At 32.2% G+C, this 13,898-nt stretch overlaps 1 protein-coding gene across 1 annotated transcript in view; it reads right to left on the reverse strand.

The window, feature by feature from the left end:
* KIFAP3 (kinesin associated protein 3) overlaps positions 1–13,898 on the reverse strand; it is a 146,623-nt gene that overhangs the window by 21,608 nt on the left and 111,117 nt on the right. Inside the window, exon 19 of the mRNA XM_052653813.1 lies at positions 9,380–9,479. Coding sequence (XP_052509773.1) covers positions 9,380–9,479 — 100 coding nt within the window. The remainder of the gene's footprint in view (positions 1–9,379; positions 9,480–13,898) is intronic.

Genomic DNA, 13,898 nt, shown 5'->3' on the forward strand with positions numbered 1-13,898 from the left:
TTTCCACTGATTTATTCAACAGATATTTATAGCATTTCCAGTATTTGTAAGGACCCATATAGTAAGATGGTTTGGTGGATACTTAAAATGATGTAAGAATAGCTCTTACAATGTAGAGGTCAAGTTTTTTGAAATCCTTTAAATACTATGAAATCTCTGAAGTCAAAAGTGAAAAATAATGTTCTGACTTATTAAATAAACTAATTAAGTGCAAATTTATGTTGAAACTGAATATACAACATGATCCAAGAAATAAAAAACTAGCTTCTTTATTTGAGGAGAAGGAGAGGTTTGCGCTTTCAAGAGCATTAAACTAGACCTAATTTGAACACTGATGGTAGCACATGCGCCATGTGCAGTCACTCCCTCACCCTGCCCCCCCTCACATGCACACCTTTCTCCTCTCAGCTTATTAACATTCTAAATCTTTCTCCCAGCTTTAGCCTTGCAACCACTTACTTGATAAAATAGGTCATTTAGAAAGGAAGAACGACCAATAAAATGAATTACAAAGACAACAAGATTAAACTGATTGCCTTATTTTCATACACTGTAGCTGAAATCTGCAAATATGCAGTTGGCTGTGTTTTGGCATTTAACAGCATGCGATCAGTAAGGAGGAGGAAATTTTATTCTCATTAACGGTTGCAGATTTACTGCAGTGAAAAAGGGCTATGTAACCCGAGATGTGACAGTACAGAAAGATCAAAGCCTTGGACTGGAAACCAAATAAACCCTCTGGCTACTTCCTGCAAGGAAAATTCACTTTGGCAATGTAAAACAGAGCCCAGTTAAAAACTACTCTCAGTTTTATGAGCTGTCATAGCAGCTCAAGTGGTTTGGACTGGTTGAGTTTAGAACATTATATTTCCTTGTTTTTGTCTTAGATACTTCTGTAAGCAGTTTTATAGACTTTAAAAAACACACACACAATAACAAATAAACAAAAAAAGAAACTCTTTTCTTTTGGTTGAAACTGAGAAGGTAACCACTAAACTTATTACAACAGGCAGGTCTTCATTTGCACATTCCTTTTCTCATTTACTACAGTTTAATATTTTGCCATTAGATTTATTTGGCAATATACATTTACTTTAATAATTCATCTGTAATCCGTACAATCCCTATTCAAAATAAGTGCAAATCAGTTTACAGAACCCATATGGCTCATATCTGAGGGGTGAGCTATTTGTAACAGCACATCTGGAAGGTCTACGGGCAATATGGAGAATATGGGAATTAATTAACTTTACACTAAAAAACCTATTGGCTCTAGGTTTCATCTATTTTAAAAAATTATTTAAGAAAAAAAAACCATTTGGTTCACGTTTCTAATACAGGGGCTTTCAAAACAATTAATCATAAATACTTTAAATCATATTGTTAAATCAATCAAAACACAGACGGGCTAGACAAATCAACCCCTAAGTTTAGGAGTAAGCTCAGATTCACTGGATCCAGACTTAAGGGAAATAAAAGATGACATGCTCTATTTTCCTTTCTCTTTTATTTTTCTGGAGGGGTGGTAGTGCTTATCAACCAAATTGCTTATAATTTTAAAATTCTCATTAGACTATGAATAAGCAAGTCTTTATAATTGTAATGTGTATCTTATTATCTTAAAAAAACTCAATTAAAAAAAATAAGAGCATTTTATTGGTCAAATTTATCATAAAAGCAGTCATCCATGCTTAAGGACTTTCTTTCTTTTTAAATTTATAACTCATTTTTGTATATCTGTACAGCCAACAAAAATGCTATTAATAATTATAAAAATGAATGAACTTTAACACTGGATAATCACACTTAAATGGTGGTGATATATTAAGTTCCTAGTCATGACTGGATGAACTCCCATGTCATTTCTTCTGGTACAAAACTACACGGTAATTGATGTGTTAACATTCTTATAGGATCTAGACATATTCAGATTACTTATTAAATTTATAGACTCAATTATACTGAAATTCTTCTCCTAAATGAAAGTCCCAATAAAGAGACAACAAATTTGGTTTTCTTTGGGAGGATCTTTGGATTTACACACAGCTATCATGCCTGCCTCCAAAACCCAAGCTCAGATCACCAGACTGACTGAAAATTAACACGAATTTGATGAGAGCAGTTCTGCAGCCAACTTCTCTCGCTTCTAAATTTCCAAAGGAAAGCAAATCACTTAAAATATTTTTTTCAAGTCAGTATAATTTTTCTAGGATAAAATATCTTCCCAGGTTTCCAGTATTTTAAGCCTTGATTTTTGGCTTGAATTTCTATATTTCAGTAAAGTTTACAATTTGCTAATGCTGATGCGTGATAATCTAATAAAATCTGGCCTTAAAAGTTATAGGCCCAATTTACTAATAAAACGTAATTCAATTTTCCTTGGGAAATGCAAATCATTAGTATCCAAGCAGTAGAACTGAATTGAATTCCTTTGCCTTTTTTAAGGTTAAAAAGAAGTTTTTTCTATTAAAAAGGCTTAACAAAGAAGTCAACTAAGACTAATATATAAGGATTCACTTATAGGCATAGTACAGTAGCATCATGTATATAAACATTTACATTGGTTAATTAGCTAAATAAAAGATTTGCTGGAGACATTAATCCTTGTAGACTGAGATGATCCCACTCATTTCATCCTCATTTTTTGTTCAACTGGATTAATCTGTAGAGAACTTAATGAACTACTTAACACAGTTTAATGGTAGTGAACTAGTTACTTGATATGTTAATAAATTTTAGCAATTTGTCTCCAAGCAATCTAAACACCAATTTTCAGTAAACCATATACAGTGTATTAATGCAAAATAAGTAAATAATATTCTGTATTATACAACAAAATCTACATATCTTACTCTGAATTTTAATAACATTTACCCTAAGCTTTCTAAAGCATAGTTCACTGTTAGACTAACATATCTGCTTGCCATTTGGAGGCAGTAATGGTGTAATACTAAGAACGCTGGCTCTTACCAAGCTTAAAGGCCTCACTATATTACCTAACTGCTTTTCGGCTAGTGCCTTAAAAATCTCTGAGCCTTAATTTCTACATTTGTTAAAACAGGGTGAATACTACTTTGCCCTATATACCTTACACACTGTTGATGATCAAATGAGACACATGATGAAATAAATGTTAGCTTTGTTGTTGTTTAGTTTAGTTGCTAAGCCGTATCCAATTCTTTTTGCAACCTCATGGACTGTAGCCCACCAGGCTTCTCTGTCCATGGGATTTCTTAGACAAGAATCCTGGAGTTGCCACTTCTGTCTCCAGGGGAGCCTCCTGACCCAGGGATTGAGGTGGATTCCTACCACTGAGCCACCAGGGAAGCCCAAATGTTAGCTACATGCAAGTTATTAGTCTTTGTATAATAAGATTCAGACAAAAAAGCACCTTAAATTTTATTCTTTGAAACTCTTAGAGGGCTCCTAAGACATTCCATCTTCTGAGATAAGAAAAGTAAACAACTGGCATAATTGTTGAGAGTATTTAGAGAGAAAAAAATGTAATGCCATTTAATGTAAGGGCTGTGTTAGAGCCAGAGTCTCACGCTTAAGACACCGTTTGCTTGCACTGGTTTGCTTCTCTCTTCAGAACTGTCACATAGCTATTGCCACTCGGTCTCCTGTTTTCACATCCCACTAATTAAACCATTTCATTACCTTAGATGGAATCTTACCTATCACAGAGTGTTATTTCCTATAAATAGTTTTATTCATTTCAAGAAATTTTACCATGCATTTCTGATTGGTTAATAAAGATGGGAAGAACTTAAAATTATTTCTACTGGTTATACTTAGCTATAGCAATTATTACTGAGCCTGAAATAACATGTTTATATATGCTAAAATAATGTCATTTGGACAACTGAATATAATTATAATAAAAATTTGCACAGATTTGGATATGTTTAGATCAAATCATACACCCTAAAAAGGAGTAACTTAAAAGTAAACAGGATATTGTCTTATTACCCAAGACCATGGTTTAGATTCTGCTGTATATGTTTTAATCATGATTTAACAAAATTCCATTTAAGCTAAAGAGCAATTCTTGCAAGTATCCCAACTTCAATACAGCTAAGATCAAGTATTAGAAAACTTCACAAAAATAACATTTATTCCACTATTAGGTAAGTGGATCTCACTACACTCAATGAATCTATTTTCTTTGACACACAATTATTTACTCAGTCTTTATCTCTGATTATTTCCTGAGGATAAATTCTTAGAAAAGAAATTACAGAGTTAGGGAATTTTAGGCTTCTGTTCTCTGTTACCAAATATAGTTCACTGAGGTTTTGTCCATTTAAATGCCCACAAGAGGTGTATCACAGAACCTCTTTGCTCCCATGTGTGGATATAAGCATTAAAAATTATTTTGCAACTGATAGGTGAAAATGGAAACTGGCTGCTTTATTTGTATTCATCATGACTGGAAAAATTACTAAAGTTAGAAGTTTTTTAAAGACTTCATGAAGCATGTTCTCCTCTGAGAAAAAGTTTATAGGGAAAGAAATTAGGAACAAAAAAGTTACATACTTAATAAAGCAGTGATTTTAATGATTATCTTTTAAAAGATTTAATAAGTATTTCATAATAAATAATAATAATTCATTTAGTTCTTAAAATGCTGCAGAGCAAATGGTTGGTCTCAATATCTATCAAAGAAAATGTTTCTGTGAGGTTCTTTTCATTTCTTTTGATCCTTCCATATAATTTCTATACTCCTGCCACAGTAATGAAGGTCACTAAAACTTATACTAGGAGAACAAATGAAAGAATTTGGCTTATCAATTAAAACTTTATAGAGGACTTATCAAATAAGGGATTTTATAAGCATATTTAATTTTACCTCAATATATGATAATTTCTCAATTGCCAAATTAAGGGCTGTAATATAGATAATAATTTATCTTTTGAATAACTGCTTTAACATAATATCCTAATATGTAATTCAAGGAATAATGCAAAGGGCAGTAAATATTAATACTACACAATGCCCTTTAGACAGGGAATATTGAATTTTAAGGTTGCTTTTCTCAAGTGAAATAACTGAGTTAAATAGTTGAGTATAATGAAGGTGACCTTATAGCTAAAGAATAAGTCAAAATTTTACATTTGGAGTTTCATATGAAGGAAAAATTTTGATAAATTTTTCTACTTACATATTAAGAAAATAATGTGTTAGTCCTATCTAGTACTTTTTAAAATTGTACAACTGACTAACATTTAAAATTGTGCAAATGACTAACATTTCAACAATGATTTAATGTTTTAAAGAAAATAAATTAGAGAAAACAGAATAAAATATATACATGTGAAACATCTATATATTGAACAGAAAAGTTAATGCCCAAGTATTTTAAGAAAGAGGAAAAAAGAGGCAGGCACACACAGAGAAAATGAAAGTGTGAGAATCAGATGGCTCAGATAATTCACACATCTAGTTCATCTCTGACTTTAGTGAAACCATCAGTAAGTGACATCATTGTGCCAACCACAAAGAAGAAATCCAGGCCCTCTGAAAAATATTTTTCAAAGCCCCAAGGATATCCAAGCAGTCCCTGAAATTTTTTTCCAGTTTATGAAAATTGGATTCCTATAAAAGAAAAATGGACCATTTTTACTGCAACAAAAACTGATTTGTAAAAGCTGGAAACAGTTTAAAAATTCTCAACATGAGGTTCTTGTTAGTCTTGAAAAGTAAGAGTTATAATAAAAAAAAAGGTTCAAAAATATGGTACAGATACATTGTATATAAGGGGGGAAAAAAGCCAGTCATACTCCTATTATTTTTAATTAGCTTCAATAGCAAGTTCCAATTTACTTTCTAATACCAGTTCAGGTTTTGGGAGTGCAAGATTTACATCTAACCCTCTGGGAATGGCAACCCAATAGCTAATGCCTTGGAGCCCTAATATATTCTGCATTACCCCCTAAATGTTGGGAAATTCTGGTGGCAAGAGGTTCAAACTGATAGTGACACATGTCTAAAACCTGGGATTCACTAACTGCCAGTATGTATTTTATTAAACACCCAGTCCCTCTTGTAGAATAGGATGGATGAGCTTAACAGTTTTCACTGGTGTCCAATTAAACTGCCTTGCTATATTACACAGATGTAGACATTCATATTAAGAAGGGCACCCTGACTTGGATTTTAAGAAACATACAATTTGAACTGTTTAAAGCATTCTCTAAATTTGACTCAGTTTCCCCATTTTAACAGATTCGTCACATTATGAAATGTGGTCATTTTAGAAAGAAAGAATTTTTTTCTGAACAATTAAAAAAAACCTCTTACACAAATTAGAAATTTATTCTTTACCTTGCAGAAATCTGGGATCATAGACTTCACCTGAACCCACTGAAACTGATATGTTAAAAACCCACAAAGACTGAAAAGTCACGAGTACTGGCTGGACAGCATGCCACTTGGCACTGTCATACTCTTTCATGTTCTCAAATCATTAAAAACATTTGTAATTATAAACATTCACATTTTATATATTATTTAAAAAATTATTACTATTTCAATTAACTTGACATTGCTTGTTAATCAAAGACATATGATGAACAGGGAATGAATTTTTAAGTCATGTGGACAATTTTCCTCATTTAAAGGAAAAAAAAAACCTCTCTAAACAGATAACATCTCCTGTTCTTAAAATCAGCTTTTTCAATATTTAAAATTTAATCAACATTTTTCTTTCATAATTAACCCAAATTCTTCATGTTGTTCATTAAATCTGTTTATTCTCATTTCAACAGTAGAGAAGAAGAGTAAGAGTTCAACATCTTCTGTCTACATTTTTTAAAAAATCCCACTTTGCTTAAAATCAATTAAAATGAAATATTTCAAAAATATTATTTTAAGTCAATGATACTTGATCTAATAGGTTTTATATTTACCTATTGGATCCCAGAAACCTAAAGGTAGCCATTAGTTTAAAATTTCACATCTGGGACATTATGCATCAAAATTATCATGCCAAAATATGTGAATAATTGTGGAGCAATTTAAAATAAAATATTTGTAGAATTAAAAAACTAAGTCAGACTAAATCCACAGTTACTACAAAGAACAAAATAGGAATCCCATTAGAAGACAATCCTAAACAACTAAAAATAATTGCATAACACAGTAAATGATTCTACAGAGGATCAATAAAACTATGTAGCAAAGAATAACTATGAGTTTTTGGCTATATTCTAAGCTTTCTTTGTATCTCTGTTGATAAAATTTAGAGTCTATTTTTATTTGATCTGTTACCTACAAAAAAAACTAAGGAAATTCACTGTAAATTATTTCTTCTGGAAATACAAAAAGAAAATGATACAGTTATTACATTTAAGGCCTGAAAAATTAAAAAAGACAAGAGATGAAAGACTTAACTTTCTCAGGGGAAGTTCTTTTTAAAGGGCAAACAATCTCAATTTAAAATGATTATAATAAATAAGTATACCTTTTTTTTATTTGAAAAAATATATAGTCTACATCAAGTTTTATTAACAAATCCTTTAAGCCAATGTTACCATCACATGTCTTTTATGATGTGAAAGAAGCTACTTATGTTTTTTTAATGTTGAAAAAGAACTAAAGGTACAAAAGTAAGAGAATTTTCCCAAAGTCTTTTTATAAAAAGAAACTTGTTAACAGAACTGAGGAATGAAATTCTGAAATCTTTGGACACAGTACAAAACTTAGTGAGTGTAGCCATCTCTCAAAACATACAATAAGGTTCTTAAAAATCACATAACTATACAAAACATTAGGTCTTTCTCAAGTAAGTAATGCACGGTTAATTTGCTTTTTTTAAGCTGGAAGTATATGCAAGAGACACAAAAGCAATGTTTTGTCCATAGTGAAACACAAATGGCAGAAAAATTAATCTTAAGTGCTATCAGCAAAAATCTTCAATATAAACATTGGGATTATATAGCAAAATAATTTCTTCCTTTTCTAATTATGTTTCAGAAAACATTTGTACAGTGAACTGTCATACAATGGAATATATTAGTTATAATAATTAAATAGAATCTCTAATTATAACTAATACAGACAGAGACATCAGAAGTAGTCAAAAGCCATATGCTTTCTGGTATTTAATCATGTTTAATTTTTTTTCCCTAAGGCAAGTAGTTTCTTACCATGACAATCCAGTGCACCGATGAAACAATTTCTAAAGTATTATTATTTATTTAAAGTTCACTAATGGCTACTGAATATACTGAAGGATATTGCATTCATAAAATACTCCTGTATTTTCTACTCTGCTTTTAAATTTTGTCATGACCATCAGTGAATTGTGAAACCAATACAGTGGGTCACAATCTGCATTTCAAAAATAGAATAGACTAAAACAGAACATATCATTGTGAATTACATGCAGGAAGAGTAACTGCTATTTTAAGAATTTTACTACTGAATTAAAATGGCTAATATAAAGTGATGATTCAAGAGTTATAACACATTGGTCACAACTGTATTAAAATTTTTTTTTAATTTAATTTTTTAACTTTTTTTAACACCAAAAACATTTTGCATTGGGTTATAGCCAACTGACAATGTTGTGATAGTTTCAGGTGAACATGCAACTGTATTCTTAAAGCACACAACTGTATTCTTATTCTCCAAACAGAAATATTTGTTAATAAAATATGTAATTTTAGAAGAGAAAATTAAATCAATAATTTAAAGAAAAAAATAATCTTAAGGGTAAAAAGACTACACCTATTCTTTGGACCATTTTAATGTGAATTTGCAATAGTCATCCTAAATTAAAGTATTATACCTTAGCAATGATATGAAGGGAAAACTATTATTTATACTTTCTGGCAAGATTTTAAAAATCTATGAGATCAGTAATGAAGCAGAATATCTGTTGGAAACTTTATTATAATTGTACAACAGTGCTGGCATGTCAGGATTTTTCTTTAAATATTTTATTTGAATGCCATGCAAGGAGGAAAAGTCCTTAATTTAATCAGCACATCAACTTTTTAAAAACAGTGGTATCTGAGTAATTGTTAAAATACATGTATTGTGTTATTTTATATTTTATTGCATTTGGAAAACATGAAATAACCTGCATCATTAATTTGTCAAAAGTACTGCCTATTTCAATAGACAGCCTATATTTTCCAAACTGAGGAAAAAAATATATTTTTTTCTTAGAACTGTGATATCTTCATTTTTTTACATAGAAAAATGTGACTTTGTAAGTTAATTTAAAATCAAACAAGCATGTTCTTGAAAATATTCAGGATTTGTTTACCCTTTAATGGAAAAAGAAAAATGGGAAGTGATGAGAGAATTTTAGCTTTTTAAAATCAAGGGAAACACCATATACTAGATTTTTCTTGGAAGACTGTTTACCTGCTAGCAAATGAATGCTGCCCAACTACATCTCCGTTTTGAAGGTGATAATCATTGAAGAAATCTGGACTCATGGCTCCTTCAGAGGCAACTAATCCATCTAGAAAGAAAATAGTAACTAGTGAAACATCTTTGTAGGGAATAAAAAGGAAACTATTCTATTAAGTAACACAATAGAAAATAACCTGTATATTTAGTCCAGAAGAAAAATGTTAGCATGATGTTCAGTTCTGAGAGTATGAATGAATAGCATACATAATTGTTCTGCACATTTATTAAGCATCTACTATGTTGCAGTGGCTTCCCTGGTGGCTCAGTAGCTGAAGAGTCTGCCTTCAATGCAGGACACTCAGGTTCAATCTTAGATAGGGAAGATCCCCTGGAGAAAGAAATGGCAACCCACCCCAGCATTCTTGCCTAGAAATTACATGGACAGAGGAGTGTGGCAAGCCACAGTCCATGGGGTTGCAAAGAGTCAGACACGACTGAGTGAGTAAACCTACCTATTTTGCAGTCCTATTTTATTACACAGATGAATAAGACACGGTCTCTGCCTTCAAGGAGCTTATAGTTTTGTGGAAAGACAACAAAGATAGGGGGTGAGAAAGGATAGAGAGGAACAATAAGCCTTTCAGGCTAAGACAGAGAATGAGTAAGGAAATAGAACAGACATTAAATAGCATGGTTTTGGTAAAAAGCAACTCTCTAATATATTCCACATTTTATATCTGGGCAGCTTCATTTGTGTAGCATGATTAGGGAATTATATATTTCAAACAAGTGAATTTTTATATAAGCAATGCTTCACACAGACACACACACTTTGGTTAGAAACCCTTGTAAATACATTTTACACTAACTGTGTTTTTACAAAGTATACTGAATATAATTTAAAAACTTCTTGATAACACAATCTTCATTATAAACATCAACCATTATATAGTAATGCCCTAGGTTATTAGATATATTGGACTATCTATACTAAATGGTTATACTACCATGCTTTTTGAGCACTTATTAATTTGCTTATAAAGCGTTCCTTTCCCTAAACCTAAGAATTTATTATTACTTCTTGCTGATTTTAGATACTGCTTTCCCATTTGTTCCAATCTAAGAATTCAGATAACCTATTTTTGATAGAATTATGAATAAGTTGGGCTTCCCTGGTGGCTCAGAGGTTAAAGCATCTGCCTGCAATGTGGGAGACGTGGGTTCGATCCCTGGGTCGGGAAGTTCTCCTGGAGAAGGAAATGGCAACCCACTCCAGTATTCTTGCCTGGAGAATCCCAAGGACAGAGGAGCCTGGTGGGCCCCAGTTCACGGGGTCACAAAGAGTTGGACACGACTGAGTGACTTCACTCTCACTCACTCTCACTCTCTATGAATAAGTTAAGAATAAGAAGAATCTGAGGGAAAAAAAATCTCAGTAATGGCTTCAGGGCTGTCCTATATGGCTCTTGTAATTACTAGTTGAAAAGCTCTGAGACTTTCTAAAGTTTAAAGTATTCCAAGTTGGCAAGTGACCTCTAGGTAAATGTTGGCTAGGTTGTATCCACAATATTGTTTATAAATTTGGCACACAGTTAAGCAAGCTATTTAGTAATGAGATGATCATTTTATACTTATCATGCAATAATACTTCGCTAGGTCCTGTGGAAAAAATTACAATACACAATTTCTGAAAGGAGTTTTATGTTAAGTGAAATATAAAACAGACACTTAAGATGCAATTAAATAATATATTTTATTAATAAATGATTATATAACAGGAAGGGATTTATGTGCCAAATGAGTGCTGGAGGTGAAAAAGCTATAGCTGGATTACTGTGTTCTGCAGAGGTTAGAAAGTCCCAGTTGGAAGGGAGGGAGGAAGAGGTGTAACTGATTTGAGTATCAATAGATAGTTGGGAATTAATGACAAAATCCGTTTAAGAGTAAGGGTATTAAAAAATCAAGTATATGGTAAAATTAATAGAGCTTGCAAATGAATAAGTAAAATAATTTGAACATTGGGGTACATGTGTCTCTTTCAATTCTGGTTTCCTCGGTGTGTATGCCCAGCAGTGGGATTGCTGGGTCATACGGTAGTTCTATTTGCAATTTTTTTAAGGAATCTCCACACTGTTCTCCATAGTGGCTGTACTAGTTTGCATTCCCACCAACACTGTTTATAATAGCCAGGACATGGAAACAAACTAGATGTCCATCAGCAGATGAATGGATAAGAAAGCTGTGGTACATATACACAATGGAGTATTACTCAGCCGTTAAAAAGAATTCATTTGAATCAGTTCTGATGAGATGGATGAAACTGGAGCCGATTATACAGAGTGAAGTAAGCCAGAAAGAAAAACACCAATACAGTATACTAACACATATATATGGAATTTAGAAAGATGGCAATGACGACCCTGTATGCAAGACAGGAAAAAAGACACAGATGTGTATAATGGACTTTTGGACTCAGAGGGAGAGGGAGAGGGTGGGATGATTGGGAGAATGGCATTCTAACATGTATACTATCATGTAAGAATTGAATAGCCAGTCTATGTCTGACGCAGGATACAGCATGCTTGGGGCTGGTGCATGGGGATGACCCACAGAGATGTTATGGGGAGGGAGGTGGGAGGGGGGTTCATGTTTGGGAAAGCATGTAAGAATTAAAGATTTTAAAATTTAAAAAAAAAAAGTAAAATAATTTGTATTTCCATAACACTATCCATTTGCTATATGGATATATAGGCTTCCCTTGGGGCGGAGCTGGTAAACAGTCCGCCTGCAATGCGGGAGACCTGGGTTCGATCCCTGGATTGAGAGATCTCCTGGAGAAGGGAAAGGCTACCCACTCCAGTATTCTGGCCTGGAGAATTCCATGGACTGTATAGTCCATGGAGTCACAAAGAGTCAGACATGACTGAGTGACTTTCACTATTTGCTGTATACCATATATTAAAGACTTGTATTGGTATTTAGTTGTTGAATTGTTAATCATACCTTTGGTATTTACCTTATTACTTTAGGAAATTTAAAATACTTAAGAGGAAGCTTAAAAGCTGAAGATTCTATAAACCAAAAGACCAGCTAAACACAAAAAAGTTACAAAAACAAAATTATGGGAATGCCAAGACACCACAGATTGAAAGTTAAGCAGCTAAAAAGATTATTTTTTATCCATCTAAGACTTTGTTAAGGTCTGGCTAAAATTAACAAAGTTAATACTGCAAAAATCAACAAGTTTCTCTGTTAAATTAAAACCAAATAATTACAGATCAAGTTTTATGAAACCTGCCAATTTTAGAGGAACAAAGCAAAGTAAAATGCCAAAATAAAATGTATACCACACGTTGAAAATGAATACAAAGATATTCAGCATGCCAGAGAATAAAAGATTTTAACACTCAGAAATATAACACTCAGATAAAAATATAACACTCAGATAAAAATACAACCAAATAAAAATACCCAAATTATACTTTAAAAGTTTATATTACATGAAACATGGTCTAGTGAGGTGAACCAGATGAGGAAGAAATTAAATTAAAAACTACCGTTAAATTCTCAACATCTTCATTTTGATTCAGAGTTCTCATTGTCTTCAAAGGGAAAAATGAATAAAAAGGATAAATGGAATACAGGAAGCTACAAACAGGGATTTCATCAAACAGAGATGATACTAAAAAAAAACTCAGTTTAAAGATTCAGCCAGAAATTTTATAAACCCAGAATATAGCTACTTTAAGAAATTTTATAGGCCTAGAATATAATAAGTTTAGTAATAAAATAAGCCTGATACTATATGAATAAAAAAGGGTAAATTTATACTTCTGAACTTAATTTCTAATAAACCTAAGACACTGCAGTTCATTCAATAAACTATACCTTGTACACTGCCCTTTAATGACTTGAAAAAATTTAGGTAACTCTAATGTATGAGTAATCATTCTTCATTAGAATGAAGTTAAATGATATCTTAAATCTTCAATACAAGCAGTTTAACTTGTTTGGAACTATCTGTTTCTCAGTATTCTGTATCTGAAATTAATAATTCTTTTACAGAAATACTAGAAAGGAATTATGCATTGTTGATTGCAATCGTATTCAAATAAATTCAGGAGTATTCTTCCCAGGCTTCTACTTTACCTCACTGGTTCAAAGATAGCAGCAAGGAATCAAAGACTTTCATGTGATGTTTAAACGGCCAGAGAACAAAGAGAAGACAGATGATATATACCAAACATTTTGTAAACTGTAGAGCATTATATACATTAACGTTATTAAATTATTTGAAACCTTTTAGAGAAGTTATGTAACACACCGTTTTTGAGGTGCTCTAAGTAATGATGATCTACTTCTGCTTCACTGACTACATTAAAGCCTTTGTGGATGACAACAAACTGTGGAAAATTCTTCAAGAGATGGGAATACTAGTCTGCCTTTCCTACCTCCTGTGAAACCTGAATGCAGGTCAAGAAGGAAGAGTTAGAACCAGACATGGAACAATGGACTGCTTCCAACTTGG

The sequence above is a fragment of the Budorcas taxicolor genome, chromosome 16, assembly GCF_023091745.1.
Source record: "Budorcas taxicolor isolate Tak-1 chromosome 16, Takin1.1, whole genome shotgun sequence".
Lineage (NCBI taxonomy): Eukaryota > Metazoa > Chordata > Mammalia > Artiodactyla > Bovidae > Budorcas > Budorcas taxicolor.